Source organism: Oryzias latipes, chromosome 10 (assembly GCF_002234675.1).
Source record: "Oryzias latipes chromosome 10, ASM223467v1".
Taxonomy (NCBI): domain Eukaryota; kingdom Metazoa; phylum Chordata; class Actinopteri; order Beloniformes; family Adrianichthyidae; genus Oryzias; species Oryzias latipes.
The window spans coordinates 7244511-7258678 of record NC_019868.2 but is presented as its reverse complement, the minus strand read 5'-3'; the positions used below and the strand labels follow the sequence as shown (position 1 = coordinate 7258678).

Below are 14168 nucleotides of genomic sequence, written 5' to 3'. Positions count from 1 at the left end.
TTTTTTAAACTGACAGCAGGGATTGTGAAAGAAGTACCTTGTAAACTCCAGTACATGAAGCAGTTCGTACTTTTCTTCTGATCCGAGCTTAGAAAAGAAGAAAAAAATGTTTAAAAAAATAATTTAAAAATGAGACCTTTTCACATCAGATTTCTAAGAAAACCTTTCTTAGGAGTAAAAGTCAATCTGCAATTCTCCTCTCAACAGCCTTTATTGCAACTTAAATGTGTTCCTCGGTCAATCTGCCTCCACTGAGCTGATGGAAGGAGGATAACAAGTTGAAATTCAATTAACTTCCTTAATTGTGAACACAGGAAAGAGTGATGGAGGATATGCTTAAAGCCTTACAAGGTCTAATACAGATTGATAAAGAGGATAATCATTTTAGAAGCAGGTGTTTGGATCCAAGATCCCTTTTTCTCATTTATTTATCATCATTTCAGGTGGTTAAGTCAGAACGTCTGAAGCAGTTGGGGCAGCTGGTAGGAAAATGTCCACCTTTCCTTCTCAAATGGAGCTGTTGTGTTTCGCTTTAAACAACACACCTCCATTAAGTAAAGTCAACTGTCTGTGATGTTCCTCGTTTCATTTAACGGGCCTATACCATGCTATTGTTAAGCCTTTTATAGTAAATTATATCCATGTACATGATATTATACCATGGTCCGGGTGAATACTCGATTCTGATTGGCTGCTGGGTGTACATAAAAAAGTGATAATCCACAGGATAACCGCAGGGTGAAAAAAGAAGTTCCGGTCACCTAGCTTAAATGTTTCGTATCACTGCGCCGGCTTCTTTAAAACAACCTTTAGCTTCATCATCTGGACAAAAACAAGTGGTAAGAGGAGAACTTTCTCTCTGAACTAATGCTTTATTCAACCCATTGGAAAGATCAGCATATATATGTATATCGCTTTATATCGCCGAATCTTGACTGCAGCGGTGGTGCGCGCCGGTTTTTGTGAGAAAGTGATCCATATTGGGGAAAAAACAAGAATTAAGGACTAAAAACTGGTTACTATTTATCTCTTATGTAAGTGACCATAGTATAAGCAGGTTAATGGCCTTCCAAGTGTGCATTATCACTTTTTAACGCACTGGTTCAGGCTTCCACAGCGTGCGTTAAAAAGTGATAATGCATACTTCGTTGGCCATTAACCCTTACATATATCATCTTAGGCACACAAAATAACTTTTTTTTTATTAAATATTAGTTATTTAATACGAGTTATTTCAATCCCGGTAGTAAGACAACTCAATCTTTGAGGCACCGGCTTTCGCTCCGAGTGGGTGTCGCCCATTTCATGACGTCAACTTAGAGCTTGCCTTAGCAGTGTGTCTGCGCTCTTGCCCACGAAAACAGACAACATCCGAACTTTTGCAAAGATGGATGTGCATAGATGTGCATAGATCTATGCGTCATAGAATTCCCACCGGGTACAACCCGGAATTTAATCATTTTTCCTCCGTTATCAATTTTTCAAACAGTTGGCACTTCAGTAAATTAAAAAGGACGTCAACCATACACCAGTACCAAATCCGAGTTCAATGGTTGCACCTCTTGTTCATAGTGTCTGAAAACATCCAGTCTTCCTTTATCTTAACCTGCTACATCCCTTTCTGCATCACCACTTTGTCGGAGCCGGTCGCAGCTACTGTTGGGTGGTAAATGGTAAATGGCATATACTTATAAACCGCTTTTCTACCTTCTTCGAGGCCACACAGTCACTCCCACATTCACATGTAGGGACACTTTAGGGTAACCAATTAACATATGAAGCATGTTTTTGGACTGTGGGAGGAAACCGCAGAGCCCTGAGAAAACCAACACATGCACAGGGAGAACATGCAAACTCCACACAGAAAGGACACAGCCGTGATTTGAACCAACAAAAAATGCTTTTGTCCAGATGATCTGGACAAAGAACACAAAGTAGATTGTTTCCCTTCATCCAGCTTACCGTGGTGTCGGTTAAACTCCAGAAAACACAGATGGATCTCTCCATTACTACCTGGATTATTGACTAATAGACTGATTACAGTTACTGAGACTGAAGAGCTATGTGTCTGGAATGGTGGACAAAAGCCCTGTAAAGTTCAGTACTGTTACTATTGACCTGTTCACACCTCATACCATCAGTCTTCTAAAAGAAAAATACTCAAATGACGGCAATTTTTTTTTTCATCAGTAGAAACAGGAGGTAGGCTTTTTTCTGGAACAATAACTGATGTCATAAATTTCCATTTAACAAAAGAAGTAACTGTAGATTTTAGCAGATGCAGGGACAGAATGACAACCATATCCATCCTGGTGGAGTTCAGGTGAAGGTGATGAAGAACTGCAGATTTTGGGGCATTCAGGGAGACTCATCTTACCATCTCCACGATGACGCTGTCTGGTGTTCTTCCAGAAAACACAAAACCCAGGTTTTGTGCCGCTCTCACCAGAGCTCCTTCATCTTAAAAGAAAAAACACACAAACACACTTCAAACACACGAAAATTAAACATTTGACAAAAGTTGAATCATTGTGTTCACAGCACTGAGGAGACGTAGCACCGTTGAATTCCTTTTTATACTGCCAGAATAACAACTTTTTTTTAAATGATAGTTTTGTGACTGTGAACATAATGACCCTTTTAGAAGCTTGAAAAAATAGTAATTTTTCATTTTTGTAATGTTTGCTAAAGTGGTGATTTTGAAAAAAAAAAGTCACCGTTATAGGTCAGCTCTTTATGACTGATTCCATGATTGCTACTGCATTACATTAGTAACAGCCTCGCAGCTAAAAAAATAAAATAATAAAAAGGCTGTTTTAATATTCATAAGCAATAATGATGGTTTTAAATATGTATTTTTGACCCTTTTCATTTGAAAAAGGATTTGGAAAACTCTGCTGTTCTCATTTGCCACCCCTTCAAAGTCGTCCACCCCCCTACCACCCCACGATGTAGAATGTTCTAGCTCTGCCACTGGACTATAGGCTGTCTTATCAGTTGTACTGAAGTGCAAAAGCCACATCGAGATTCCAGCTAAGTTGATGGAATTAAAGTGACATACAGCAATCAAAAGAAGATCTGCTCTTTTGATTTTCTTGGCTCTCGTGCTTATGACTAAATGAGCATGAAATGTTTGGCTGTGAAAGCTATGTACATTTCATTTACGGTGCATTAAAGGGTCTATATCATACAAAAACAAGGTTTTGAGCTTTTAAGTTTATTATAAATGTTAATTCCTCACAAAAAAACAACCCCAAAGCGATATTTTGATCTGTTCATGCAAAAATCTGCTCTCTGAGCACCAGCCCCTCCCAATCCACAAAAACGAGCGGTCCTCACATTGTGACATAGATCAGTGAGAACCGCCCCTTCCAGGAAGAGTCTGCACTGCCAGCACCACCTCAAGGTTAACAAAAACACACTCTTTCTCTGCAGAGCTAGCAGTGATTGGCTAAATCGCTTCCCTTTCATACGCACATCCATCTTTGCTAAAGTTCGGATGTTGTTTGTTTTCGTGGGGCAAAACCCAGACCGGCTGCCGAGGCCGGCTCTAGCCTGACGCCATGAAATGGGCGGCACTCACAACGAGCAAAAGCCGGTGCCTCTGAGATCGAGTCGTCTTACTCCCGGGTAGGAACATTAGCTGCAAAAATAACTCATATTTGAATAAAAAATGTGTTCCTTAGCATGCTAAAGGTAATATATGATCATATATATGAATATACTTTACTGTGAAAGGCTTAGTAATAGCATGATATAGGCCGTCTAAAGTCTTTTAATGGAAATGGAATAGAAAACATGTCTATTGGAAGGTTTTATTTCACTAAGAATAATAAATCAGAATAATAAATTGGTTTTGAACCAATTTACACCAATGTCAATTGGTTAGAAAGAAAGAAAATATATAACATGTAATATTCAAATGAAGATACATATAGGAGCACAATCTATTGAAAAAAGGGAGTAGCAGTTTCTGTAATCCTTGTCTCACTTAAGGAGCAGAAAGTACCACCAGGGCTAATTCTTTTCTATTTTTAACCACAGCTCAAGTGCATGTGTGTGAGAGTGAGAGTGTGTGTTAAGAGCACTGAGCTCATACTGTAGCACTGCATCCTACAATTAGCGTCAGCTAGGGGCCCTGACTTGCTGCTCATTTATAAATTAAACAAAGAACTAGTTGTGGAAATGGTGGATGCTGTGCAGCACGCTTCAACCTAGTGTATGTTTTGTGTTTTTATAATACACTTCAAAGACCACAAGTTACACAGTGCAACTTAAACAATATCAATGCATCTAAGTAAGATTTATTTGCAGGCTTGACACATAAAAAAGGAAAAACTTAACTGCAGAGAAAAGAAACTAAAGCCTGAGCAGAAACAGAGAGTCAACAGCCTCCTTTGGTGCAGCAGCTAGATTTGGGTGGGTGGAGGTACCTGGAGATGCTGCTTGGTAAAGGATTTTTCCATCGATGCGCTCAGGTACTGCGGTGTGGCAGATGGCCATCATGCTCATGAAGTCCAGGATAACAGCAGCTGTAGGCTACACAGGGAAGAAAGGACACTTTCACTTTTAGCTGTCTTTAAGAAAAAGAACAAAAACGTCTATAATGAAGGGAGAGACAAAGGGCAGAGGGTGACCTTCCTCAGCAGATGTCAGCAGCCACATTTACCAGAACAGACCAAATACATGAACAGATTTTCTACAATTAAAATAGAACTTTTGGCAGGATTTTTAACATGTTCTTGTGACATTTTTTTGACTATAGTGGACACATATTGGAAAACTAAGGTTAAAATTGAATTTCTGATTTTTTCTTTATTCAAACTGTTGTGAAACAGGAGCGGATGAAAAAAAGGCAGTTTGAAACAGAATGTAGTTGTGACGTCGAAAATACGCTGAGCGGGCCTGAGCTCCCTGCTTTGCTCCATTCTGTTTGATCCGCTTGCAGACAAATAGATCCATGTACGTCTTTGTTTTCCTCATCTGAACTGGAATCTGAATCAAAACTGTACGACTGGAAAGCTAGAGTCAAAGTTTTAACGAACTCCTGTCGCTCTGCAGAAATTATGTCCTAGAAATCAACACAGTTTTGTTTTTTAATTGTGTCTAAAAACAGCATAATCATTATGAAAAGACCACTGAGAATGCTTTTACAATAGATCAAAAGATGATTAGAGTGGGACTTTAACCTAGCAACAAAAAATAACAAGTATTTGATATTCTTAACAGCACATTGCTTTAGAAGAATATTCATTATGTAAATACATCTCCTCGTCAGCAGATTTGCTTTATGTAAACACACCATACAGTAAATGTCAATCAGTTGTTTTTTTACTTCATGAGGGTTCTGCAACACCGACACATTCTGCATGAGAAGGCAGTATACATGTCAATGTCAACTAAAGATTGAAAAGCCGGATTATCTGACAGCATCGCCCTGGTAGGTCTACTCTGAGCGGAAATCCTGAGAAAGCTCGGACAAGTTTCTTTACTGTTATACTTCTAACACTATTTACCTAGCCCTAACTTTATTTTAAATAATGAACTTTTTATATTTTCCCCCCACTGTTTTAAAAGTACAAAATGTGCAGCTTTGATTTAACACACAAAAACAGACACATCCAAAGTGGGAACATCCATCCATCCATGTTTCAAAGGGAGGGAATAACACAAGAACAGCACCTACATTAGCCTGGAGGACACATTTACGAGCCCAGAGGAATTTTAGGAACTGCTATAATGCAGGAAATCCACAGTAGCTCTCACAATTGGAATCAATGTTTATTAGTAATAGAGTATTCTGCATTTAGCTCTAAGTTCAAAAGAAAAAGAAGCGTGAACACAGCTTTGCTCCGATGCCACAATTAACAGCTAATACCATGACGCACATGATGCTAGCATCATCCCCCCTGAGTGAGGGGTGACCCCATGTCATGTCAGCAGTGGCAAAGCCGTCATCACTTCAGACGTGGTCAGTGTGGAAAAATCTGAAGGGCCACAAGTAAAGGAGGCGGAGCCTGACATGCCAGTGAGTAAACAGCCCACCCCGTTATCATGGGGAAAGAACCAGAGGGGGCATTTATGAATGTCAGGCTGGGTAAATCTTCACTTCTGTTCTGTCACTGCCTGAACACAGAATTAGCATCACTTCCATAAGCAGACAGGCAGTGGTGGGGATTAGCAACATTTGAATAAGAAGCCTCCTGATGGGTATGAAGTGGTTCCACTGCAAGAACATCAGGTTCTAAACTGCTGTTTACCAAGACTTCCCACTTTATTCTGCAGCTGAGTTTAAAATGGACTTGAGGTGTTTGAAGTGATCAGGAATGTTACAACTGGATATTATTAAAAGAAAATGTGAGCATTTTGTAGAAAAAAAAATAACTCTTTGCTATTGGAAGAGGTCATAAAGAAATATGAAAACGTTAACTGAAATGAGTTTCATGAAGCTTTACAACCACAGACCAGAGGATTACAACCCTGGCTTTCAAAACCGCAAAGGCTGTGGTTGCCAATTAGCAGAAGGTATTAATATAAAGCAACTTGAGTATGTGGAGCCATCAGAACAAAGCAAACACCACCTTGAGATTATTACTGTCCCCAGGCGGTAACGCTGTGTTTAATTAGAAGTGACATTGTGCCTCCTCCACTCTGCTCTTGGGTTGAGTCATACAAACTCAGACTCTCAAGCCAATCAATCATTCCTCAACCAACTCGCGAGAGCAGATGTTGCTAGGTGTTCCTCTGAAGCTCTATGAGAGGTGACAGGTGCTTGAATTTTAAGACATTTTAGGTCTTTTACTTTCTGGAGCAAAGCAGTGCATGATGAGGTTAGTCCTGATCCTGATGGCAGGGCTGATGTGAGAAAACAATAATCCACACATCAAACTGACTTTATTCTAATTTCTAAATACACCGCTGAGCAAACATGTCTGCAACAAAACAAAAGGCCATGAGACAAGACATAGTTGAGGATCATTCACCAAACTTCAAAAGAAGAAGGAAAAACATATAGACTCAACACCAAAAGCTTTACATTTCTTCCTGGTTTCTCTCAGAGTGGTGGGATCCCTAAGGTTACTTACATGATTACTTTGGAGGTTTTCCAGTAAGCTTGGGTCATTAAATCCAGCCTCTTCTGACGACTGCGAGCTATGGCTGGAAGGAAGAGAAGCTTATGTAAAATAATAAAATAGACCACAGAACACAAACAGCTGAAAGGGACAACATGGGAAATAAATTAATGAACAGTATTTTAAAAAGATTCTGACAACAGAGAATCAATTGACGACCAGTTAAAACAGAAAAAGTGTTTCTTAGGAACAGGGAGATACAGGTACTCGTGTAGCATAAAGCCTCCTTAAAGATGGCAAAAAATCTTCCATTTCCATTCATTTTTACAAGAAATACTCAATGGTTCCTGATAAAACTCTGATGATACACTTTTTGGAATCTTAAAGGAAGCTTTTGCATCTAGGAGTTTTACTTTAACTCTAACATGAAACAAAATTAATTACTATAACATAAGAACTTAGCTCAAAATAGAAAAATTAAATTCTTAGAAAGACAAAAGGTAAATTTTTGTGTCTTGAAAGACAAAATTCTACTCATTTGGTGATTTTGTGAACAAAAAAGCAGAGGAAAATGTAAGAAGAAATGTAAATAATTTAGTTTTAGAGGATGTGAAAGCCAATGTGAAAAGGCATTAAAGATTCATTCACCAACCAAGTCAATAATAGGTTTATAAAAATGTCTCTAGTTTGATTTATAATATCACTACAGCCAAATATTAAACATTAATCAACATGAACGGACCTTCTGTGCTAAAACAATATTGACATTAACTAAATTAGATTATGCTAAAGTAGTGAACACTTTAAAATCCTGATGTTTTAATCAACAACATAATCATGAAAATTGGAAAAAGAAAAAAAAAAAAAGAGTGATTTCAGAGGACTTTGTAACCTGAACCTGTTTATGTTTTGTAGCCATTCTCGCTCCTTCAGCTTATCCTTCAGTGGAAGAACATAACAACGCAAGCTACATTTTTTCTGTTTTCTTCATAATCTGATTCTGACGGAAGTTTTATTTTGGAAACAGTAAACAGAAGAAGAGTTAAGAAAGATCAAATCTAAAAAAGAAAAGAAAAACTGTGAAAGTTTTATGGGACATTAAACTGGTCTGTGGACTGAAAAGCGTGGGAACCACTGCTTTAGAAGTTGTGGACGACAGCTTTGCTGTTTGATAAAAGAGCCAACTTAGGCTTCCATCACATTGGAGGTATGGAAAATCCTCTTTATATAAAGCTGCTAAAAACATTTGTCTATGAATCCTCGACCTCTAAGGTTGAAATCATGTCTAAGGTCAATGGAGCAACAATATGTGTTTATCAACTGTAAATATATACTTAAGGCTATGTTATGTCATAAGGTTTTCCACCCAAAGATGCACAGTTCTACCATTGTAGCAACAGAAGCACTCCTTTTTCCTGATGAAAGCAGTTAAGCACAGACTGGATGAGAAGGCCTACAAGCTATTGATTATCTACAGGCATACAGGGCTACAGTCGCTATGGGAACGAGGGCTTCTAGCTGTTTACAGTCAATAACCAGGGATCAGATCCAGATTGAACCAATGACCCAATACGTTGTCCTCTTTCAGGAGGATGAAACGAACGTTGAACTGATCTCAGTGCCGGTGGTCTCCATCGGCAGCCTGGTCTATACCGTAACTGCTGTTTCAGTGATGAAACTCAACTAAGCTCTTGAAATGTAATTGTATCAAATTTGAGATGAAAACTATTAACATACTTGCACGGTTACATGATCAGTTAAATTCAGGATCTGGTTTTACAGTCAATTTTAGTTGTTTCACTTTCTCCTGAGTTAGATAAGCTTGCAAAAATGACTGATAGGTCATAGTGAGGGCTTAGAAGAACAGTAGATACCACAATTATTGCACTCTCTCTGCATACTTAGGTATAACTAAACATTAGTTTTCTCTAGGCATCAATATGGATGCATAAGCAGCAGCATTATTTTCATGTTCGAGGACACGTGTTTGCTACAAGCTAAAAAGAAGAAAATAAATCCTTAAAAAGAACGATGGAAAGATGCTTAAAAGCACAAACTGAAGACTTCAGTACAACACACTTTCAAAACAAGCCAAAAACCCTCATGCAAAATAGATAAGACACTCCCATGCTGCAGATCTCTCTGAACACTGAAGCAGATGGATCTCAGAAGTGGCACTGCATGAGTGAGTGAGTTCTGTGTGAGGCTGTAAGCTTTATCTGCAAAATGGTTTTCTCCGGAGAAGCACACGGTAAATGCTCAAAGATGCACTCAACAGACCTGCGGACACGGCTGTGGATAACGCTTGATCATTTGCTACAGACTAGTCTGTCACATCAAAAGGCGCACACATTGATTTCAGTCACACACAACACATCCTGAGAGCTGCACAAACAAAGAACACACACCGAGGTATTGGGTTTAGATCTCAACAAGGTCAAGCAGCACTACTACATCACAAAAGCAGGGGAAGTGAGCATGGCTTCAAACCAATCATCTTACCAATCATCCTCTGCAAAACTACCCTCCTCACCCTCAGGGGCGTGGCTGTCAGAGCGAAGGTGAAAGCAGACAGCATCATTGTGAGTGTTTCACATAAATAGTCTGTGGGTTTACATGGAATTGGCAATGAGGATGATGGATCAGATACAAGCTAGTTTAAGCAAATTGCCTGATCACCAGTGCTGTCCAGTAGAGCCTAAATGCACCTTCATGGGGGGTTGACCTGTATGGGTGCTGCGTGTCTTTGGGTCATAGAGAGGAGCGGTCATCTTAAGTGGAACACAGGTGTGTCTTGCAATTCCCTTGAGGCTCGTGCGACCACTTTAAGGTTGCACGAGTGGCGTTTGCAGTAAATGTGATGTAAGGTATTCTTAAGGCTGAGGTAAGTTATTATAACCTATGGGTGACGCTGTCTTATGGTGCCCTGAAACCACACTAGTTGTTGGTAAGGTGTGGTACTGGCTCCTTATTGACGGTGCGCAAATGCTGCAAGCATGGGATACATGGTGATACATAAGTGCCTTTGAGACACCCGTAGGATGCCCATACAAAGTACACTCTGTCTAAAGTCCCCAATTCTAACAGCAAGGATGAGCGCATAAGGAGCAACTCCACTTTATATTCTGTTGTTTAAGGTGAGAATAAATCGTGCTGAAAAAATACAGATCCAGTTTTGCCCCAATACAATCCAAATGCAAGCCAAAATGATTTCAAATTTTAAATTAGTGTAAAAAAACAAATAAACAGAAAATGGATAAAAAGTTTGTTGCGATTTTAAATTACACATATATAATCTGTTTAAGCGAAGTCTGACTGAGACACTGAAAGTGCGGTACATTATTTTGTGAATTATTATTGTCTGAAGTCACAACTAAATTATCAACAATGAATCTAAAAAAAAAGTGTTTCAGGCAAATAATGTATCATGATCTGAAAACAAGACATGCAGGGGTTTGTGAAGAAGTTATCTATGATCCAAGCATTTTTTCCTGTAAATCTTGGACCTTCAGTAAGAACAATATATGGTTGTTTGCATTAATACAAAGTCATTTATGGAATAAATGTCATTACTGCCTAAAAGCATTAAACAATCATAATCAGCAGTAAAACGTAACTCGACCTATTTTGCTTCCTCACCTTCTCCAGCTGACTCCACAAAAATATGCTTACTATCTAGACCTAACCCAACCACAAAGTTCCTAAGAGCAACTCTAACCTTCCAGCAACTCTTTTTCAGATTTGGACTCCCCTCCAGCTAAATTAATTGGTGTCTAAAACCCTGGGGGGGGTGTCTTTATTAATTACAGCAGCGCTTCATTTGTGGAGAGTCAGGGGGCTTGCTGTGTGTGCTGGCACTGAAATACAAGTCACACTCCTCAGCCAGGACAGTCTTCATGCTTGAAGATTTGATTTTTCTCAAAGATGCATTTCATCTTAGGGTTTAGTGAAATGAGAGAGCCTTTTGCTGAAAAATAAAAACATGTTTAGACATTATCGTTTGAGGAAAAATGGATGTAGCTTCAATTCTTCACATTCTTTGAGTCTGATGACTGAAAGGTTTGACAAAATGAAATGTGATAAATAATACATAAAGATGAAATGAAAGCAGCAGAGATTTTAGGAATTATCACATCAGGATCAGGATGATGTTGTCAGCTACCTGAGAAAGCTTACAGATGCTTCAAGAGGGAAAAAAAAAGCTCCAGATAAAGCACTCTTTCCTCCAATCTGCACTCCTTCCATCTCACTTTTAATTGAATACTAATAGGATTAATCATGTAGTGTCACGCCTGCACTTAGGTCTCTGAAGAGAGTCTGTTCTCCCACTTGTTTTGCATCCACTGAGGCAAATTATCCCGGCACAGAATTGAAACCGGATGAGAAATCACTGGGGCTCAATTTATTTCAATGTAAAAAGTAACCTAGCGAGATTTCGTGTCTAAAGCCGAGGAAAACGTTCACTTGCGAGCCCTTTGAATTTTTGACATAACAGTGTTGATAATTGGATACTGCGTGTTTATATTTTTCAATAGCTTATTTAGTACCAATCCAGCTGCTAATGAGACAGAGGGAGGAATGCCAGATGTGTGGCACACTCTTGAGGGAGAGGACGATGTTGGGGGAGGGAAGAAATAAAGAGGAGAAAACCAGCACATACCCATAGGCCACACCAGCGACGGTGCATTTCTTAAACTGCATCACGTTGCAGGTCAGTGTTCCCGTCTTGTCAGAGAAAATGTACTTAACCTGTAGGGGCAGGAAAACAGTTCGAGGATGGAGGGGATTCGAAATGTGTTCAAATAATTGAGTGTAAATGAGAACTGGACTGAGTGACTCCTCCTCCCGGCATTCTAAACAGGAAGTGCCCGCTGCTTCCAAAAAGCCAAAATCCCTTAGACATCTTTAGAGAAATAAACAGCTATTACTAAGTCCATTTATTTGTCAGAATAACCATTCTTGCTCTGATACTTTATTTTTTTTAAATAAAGTGGCAGAGCAAGAACAATTTAGCAAGTAATAATTAGCAAGAATAATTTTGCAAATCCTAATTTACAATTTGTCTTTATTGCAAGTTATTCAACTTATAAACTGGCCAATCAGATGCCTCAATAAACGTAGATGGTCTCACGTTGAACGTTCAAAACATTTGATTGGCATATTGCCCCCGATCCCGCTTTCAAGTGGTATGGGTGTGGACTTCCAACAAGCTCACTCCTGATTGGCCAGAATGGGCCGTCGACTCAGATCGACTTGGATAAATCACTACTTACTGACGTCGTGTAGCACCAATGTGACGGAGTCCATAACATGAAAAAAATGGCATCTGAAATTAATTAATTTGGTTGGAACTGGAAATTCTGTGGGTGACATCCCATTGACTCAGTCTAGTTATCTTTTACAGACAATGGTTTAAACTTATAGAAACCCTGAGACTAAACTTTCATTCTGAAGCTAGATTCGGAGTGTGTGCTTTACTTGGCCTAATTCTTCATTCAGGTTGGAGGTGCGGGCCATAGCAGGCGTGTTTGTGGGTTCATACAGCATATCTGTGTCCTGGAAGAAAACAGAAGAACATCACATCACGCTTCACCTATAGGCACCATTTTTAAAACAGAGACACGATGAAAAGAAAACCACAGAAAACGTCATCACTTCAACACTGATGGTTCATCTAAAGGAACAAACAGCTGGAAGAGAACCAACAGCCTTGAATTGATAAATTGATTCAAAAATCTTTCCTAATGTAGCATAATTTTGCACATGTTTTTAAGTTTTGATACTTGATGAAATTTTGCTATGAAAATTCCTGAAACAGTGTTGTGTCTACTTTACTGATATAGTATTATGTTTTATTCATATGAATGGCTTTTATAAGTAACATAATCTGCATATAGTTCAGATGACTGATCTGCATTTGCCATGTTGATTTCTAAAATAGTTATTACTGACGTAATACTTAAGTAATTCATCTTTGTCATGTGCTTTATCGATATCTTATGATTTTTAATTCTGTCTGATAAAAACTGGGAACCGGATATTGATAAATCATGTAATAAAATGGTTATAATATAACGGGGTGGGATTATATAAGTTCGCTTCCTTCCACTCCCTTTCAAGCAATATTTATTAATATGTCTAATTATCCTAAGTTTGATTAGTTACTGTATGAATGTATAACCGATGATTATATTGCTGTTGTGTATTATTTCTACTTAATTGCTTGAAATAAACCATTTCAAATCAAATCAAAAAAATGTTGCACAGACAGTTCTTACAAGGACTTTTTAAAAAGTTTAAAGAAAAAAGAACCTAAAATAACTTAACGAAACGAAAAAAAAGAGAGTTGGAGTTTACCTACTTACTAAGGTTAGGTAATGCTGGGACATTTCAAGTCTTCCATCACATGCTTCTTACTTCTTATTTTTGAGATTAATGAATAGTTGCCATTTTAGAGCAATAGGCTCTAATACCGTTATAAGCAGTCTTGTTTCTCACAAATGAAGACAACCTTAATAAACCTTTGGAGTCATATTTCAGACTGTGCCACAACCAGGATTCACATAAAACTGTATGGTAATGCAATGTTTTGGTCTATTTCAAACACGTTAAAAATCAAACTCAGATAGCAAAGAGTCAAGAGTGTAAAGGATATTATCTGTACAAAACCGGACTGCTTATTCACAAAAGATTGCTCAGCTGGGAACTTTATTTCCCTTTTTTATCAAACTTTAATAATGCTACAGTTCTATTTTTGAGCAATGTTAATATGCTGTCTTTTCTTTATTACATGTGATAGATGTTCTAAGGCTTGCAGGAGTCACAAAGCTCAAAATTCATTTTTCTCTCAACATCTGAAAGATTTTCCGGTGAAGTGTGAAAAGTTGAATTTACAGCAGACTCCTTGTTATTGTAGTTTTGCCTCAATTATTTTATAAGCATTCAGTATGGTAAAAATATTCAGTTGATAAATACATTCATACGAAACTGAAAAGAGAACTTTTCCTGAATTAAAAAGAACAGTCGGAAAATAGCCACAACAATATTTTTTCTAGGTTGGATTTATGTCCAATTTTATAAACGTCACCTCTATCT

The 14168-nt window shown here is 38.3% G+C and overlaps 1 protein-coding gene across 7 annotated transcripts in view; it reads right to left on the bottom strand.

Annotated features, from left to right (window-relative positions):
* The window catches only part of atp8a1 (ATPase phospholipid transporting 8A1), a 116863-nt gene that overhangs the window by 57850 nt on the left and 44845 nt on the right, over positions 1 to 14168 (bottom strand). For 5 of the 7 annotated variants that reach the window (XR_002873940.1, XM_023958983.1, XM_023958985.1 and 2 more), the window contains 7 exons: positions 12552 to 12629; positions 11734 to 11822; positions 9576 to 9620; positions 7086 to 7158; positions 4434 to 4539; positions 2378 to 2460; positions 38 to 87 (listed from right to left, as the gene is read on the bottom strand). Coding sequence is in view for 6 of the 7 variants with exons in the window: in XM_023958983.1 (XP_023814751.1) it covers positions 38 to 87; positions 2378 to 2460; positions 4434 to 4539; positions 7086 to 7158; positions 9576 to 9620; positions 11734 to 11822; positions 12552 to 12629 (524 nt within the window). In the remaining variant the exon portion in view is untranslated. The remainder of the gene's footprint in view (positions 1 to 37; positions 88 to 2377; positions 2461 to 4433; positions 4540 to 7085; positions 7159 to 9575; positions 9621 to 11733; positions 11823 to 12551; positions 12630 to 14168) is intronic. The other 2 variants (XM_023958987.1, XM_023958986.1) reach the window with 1 other exon arrangement.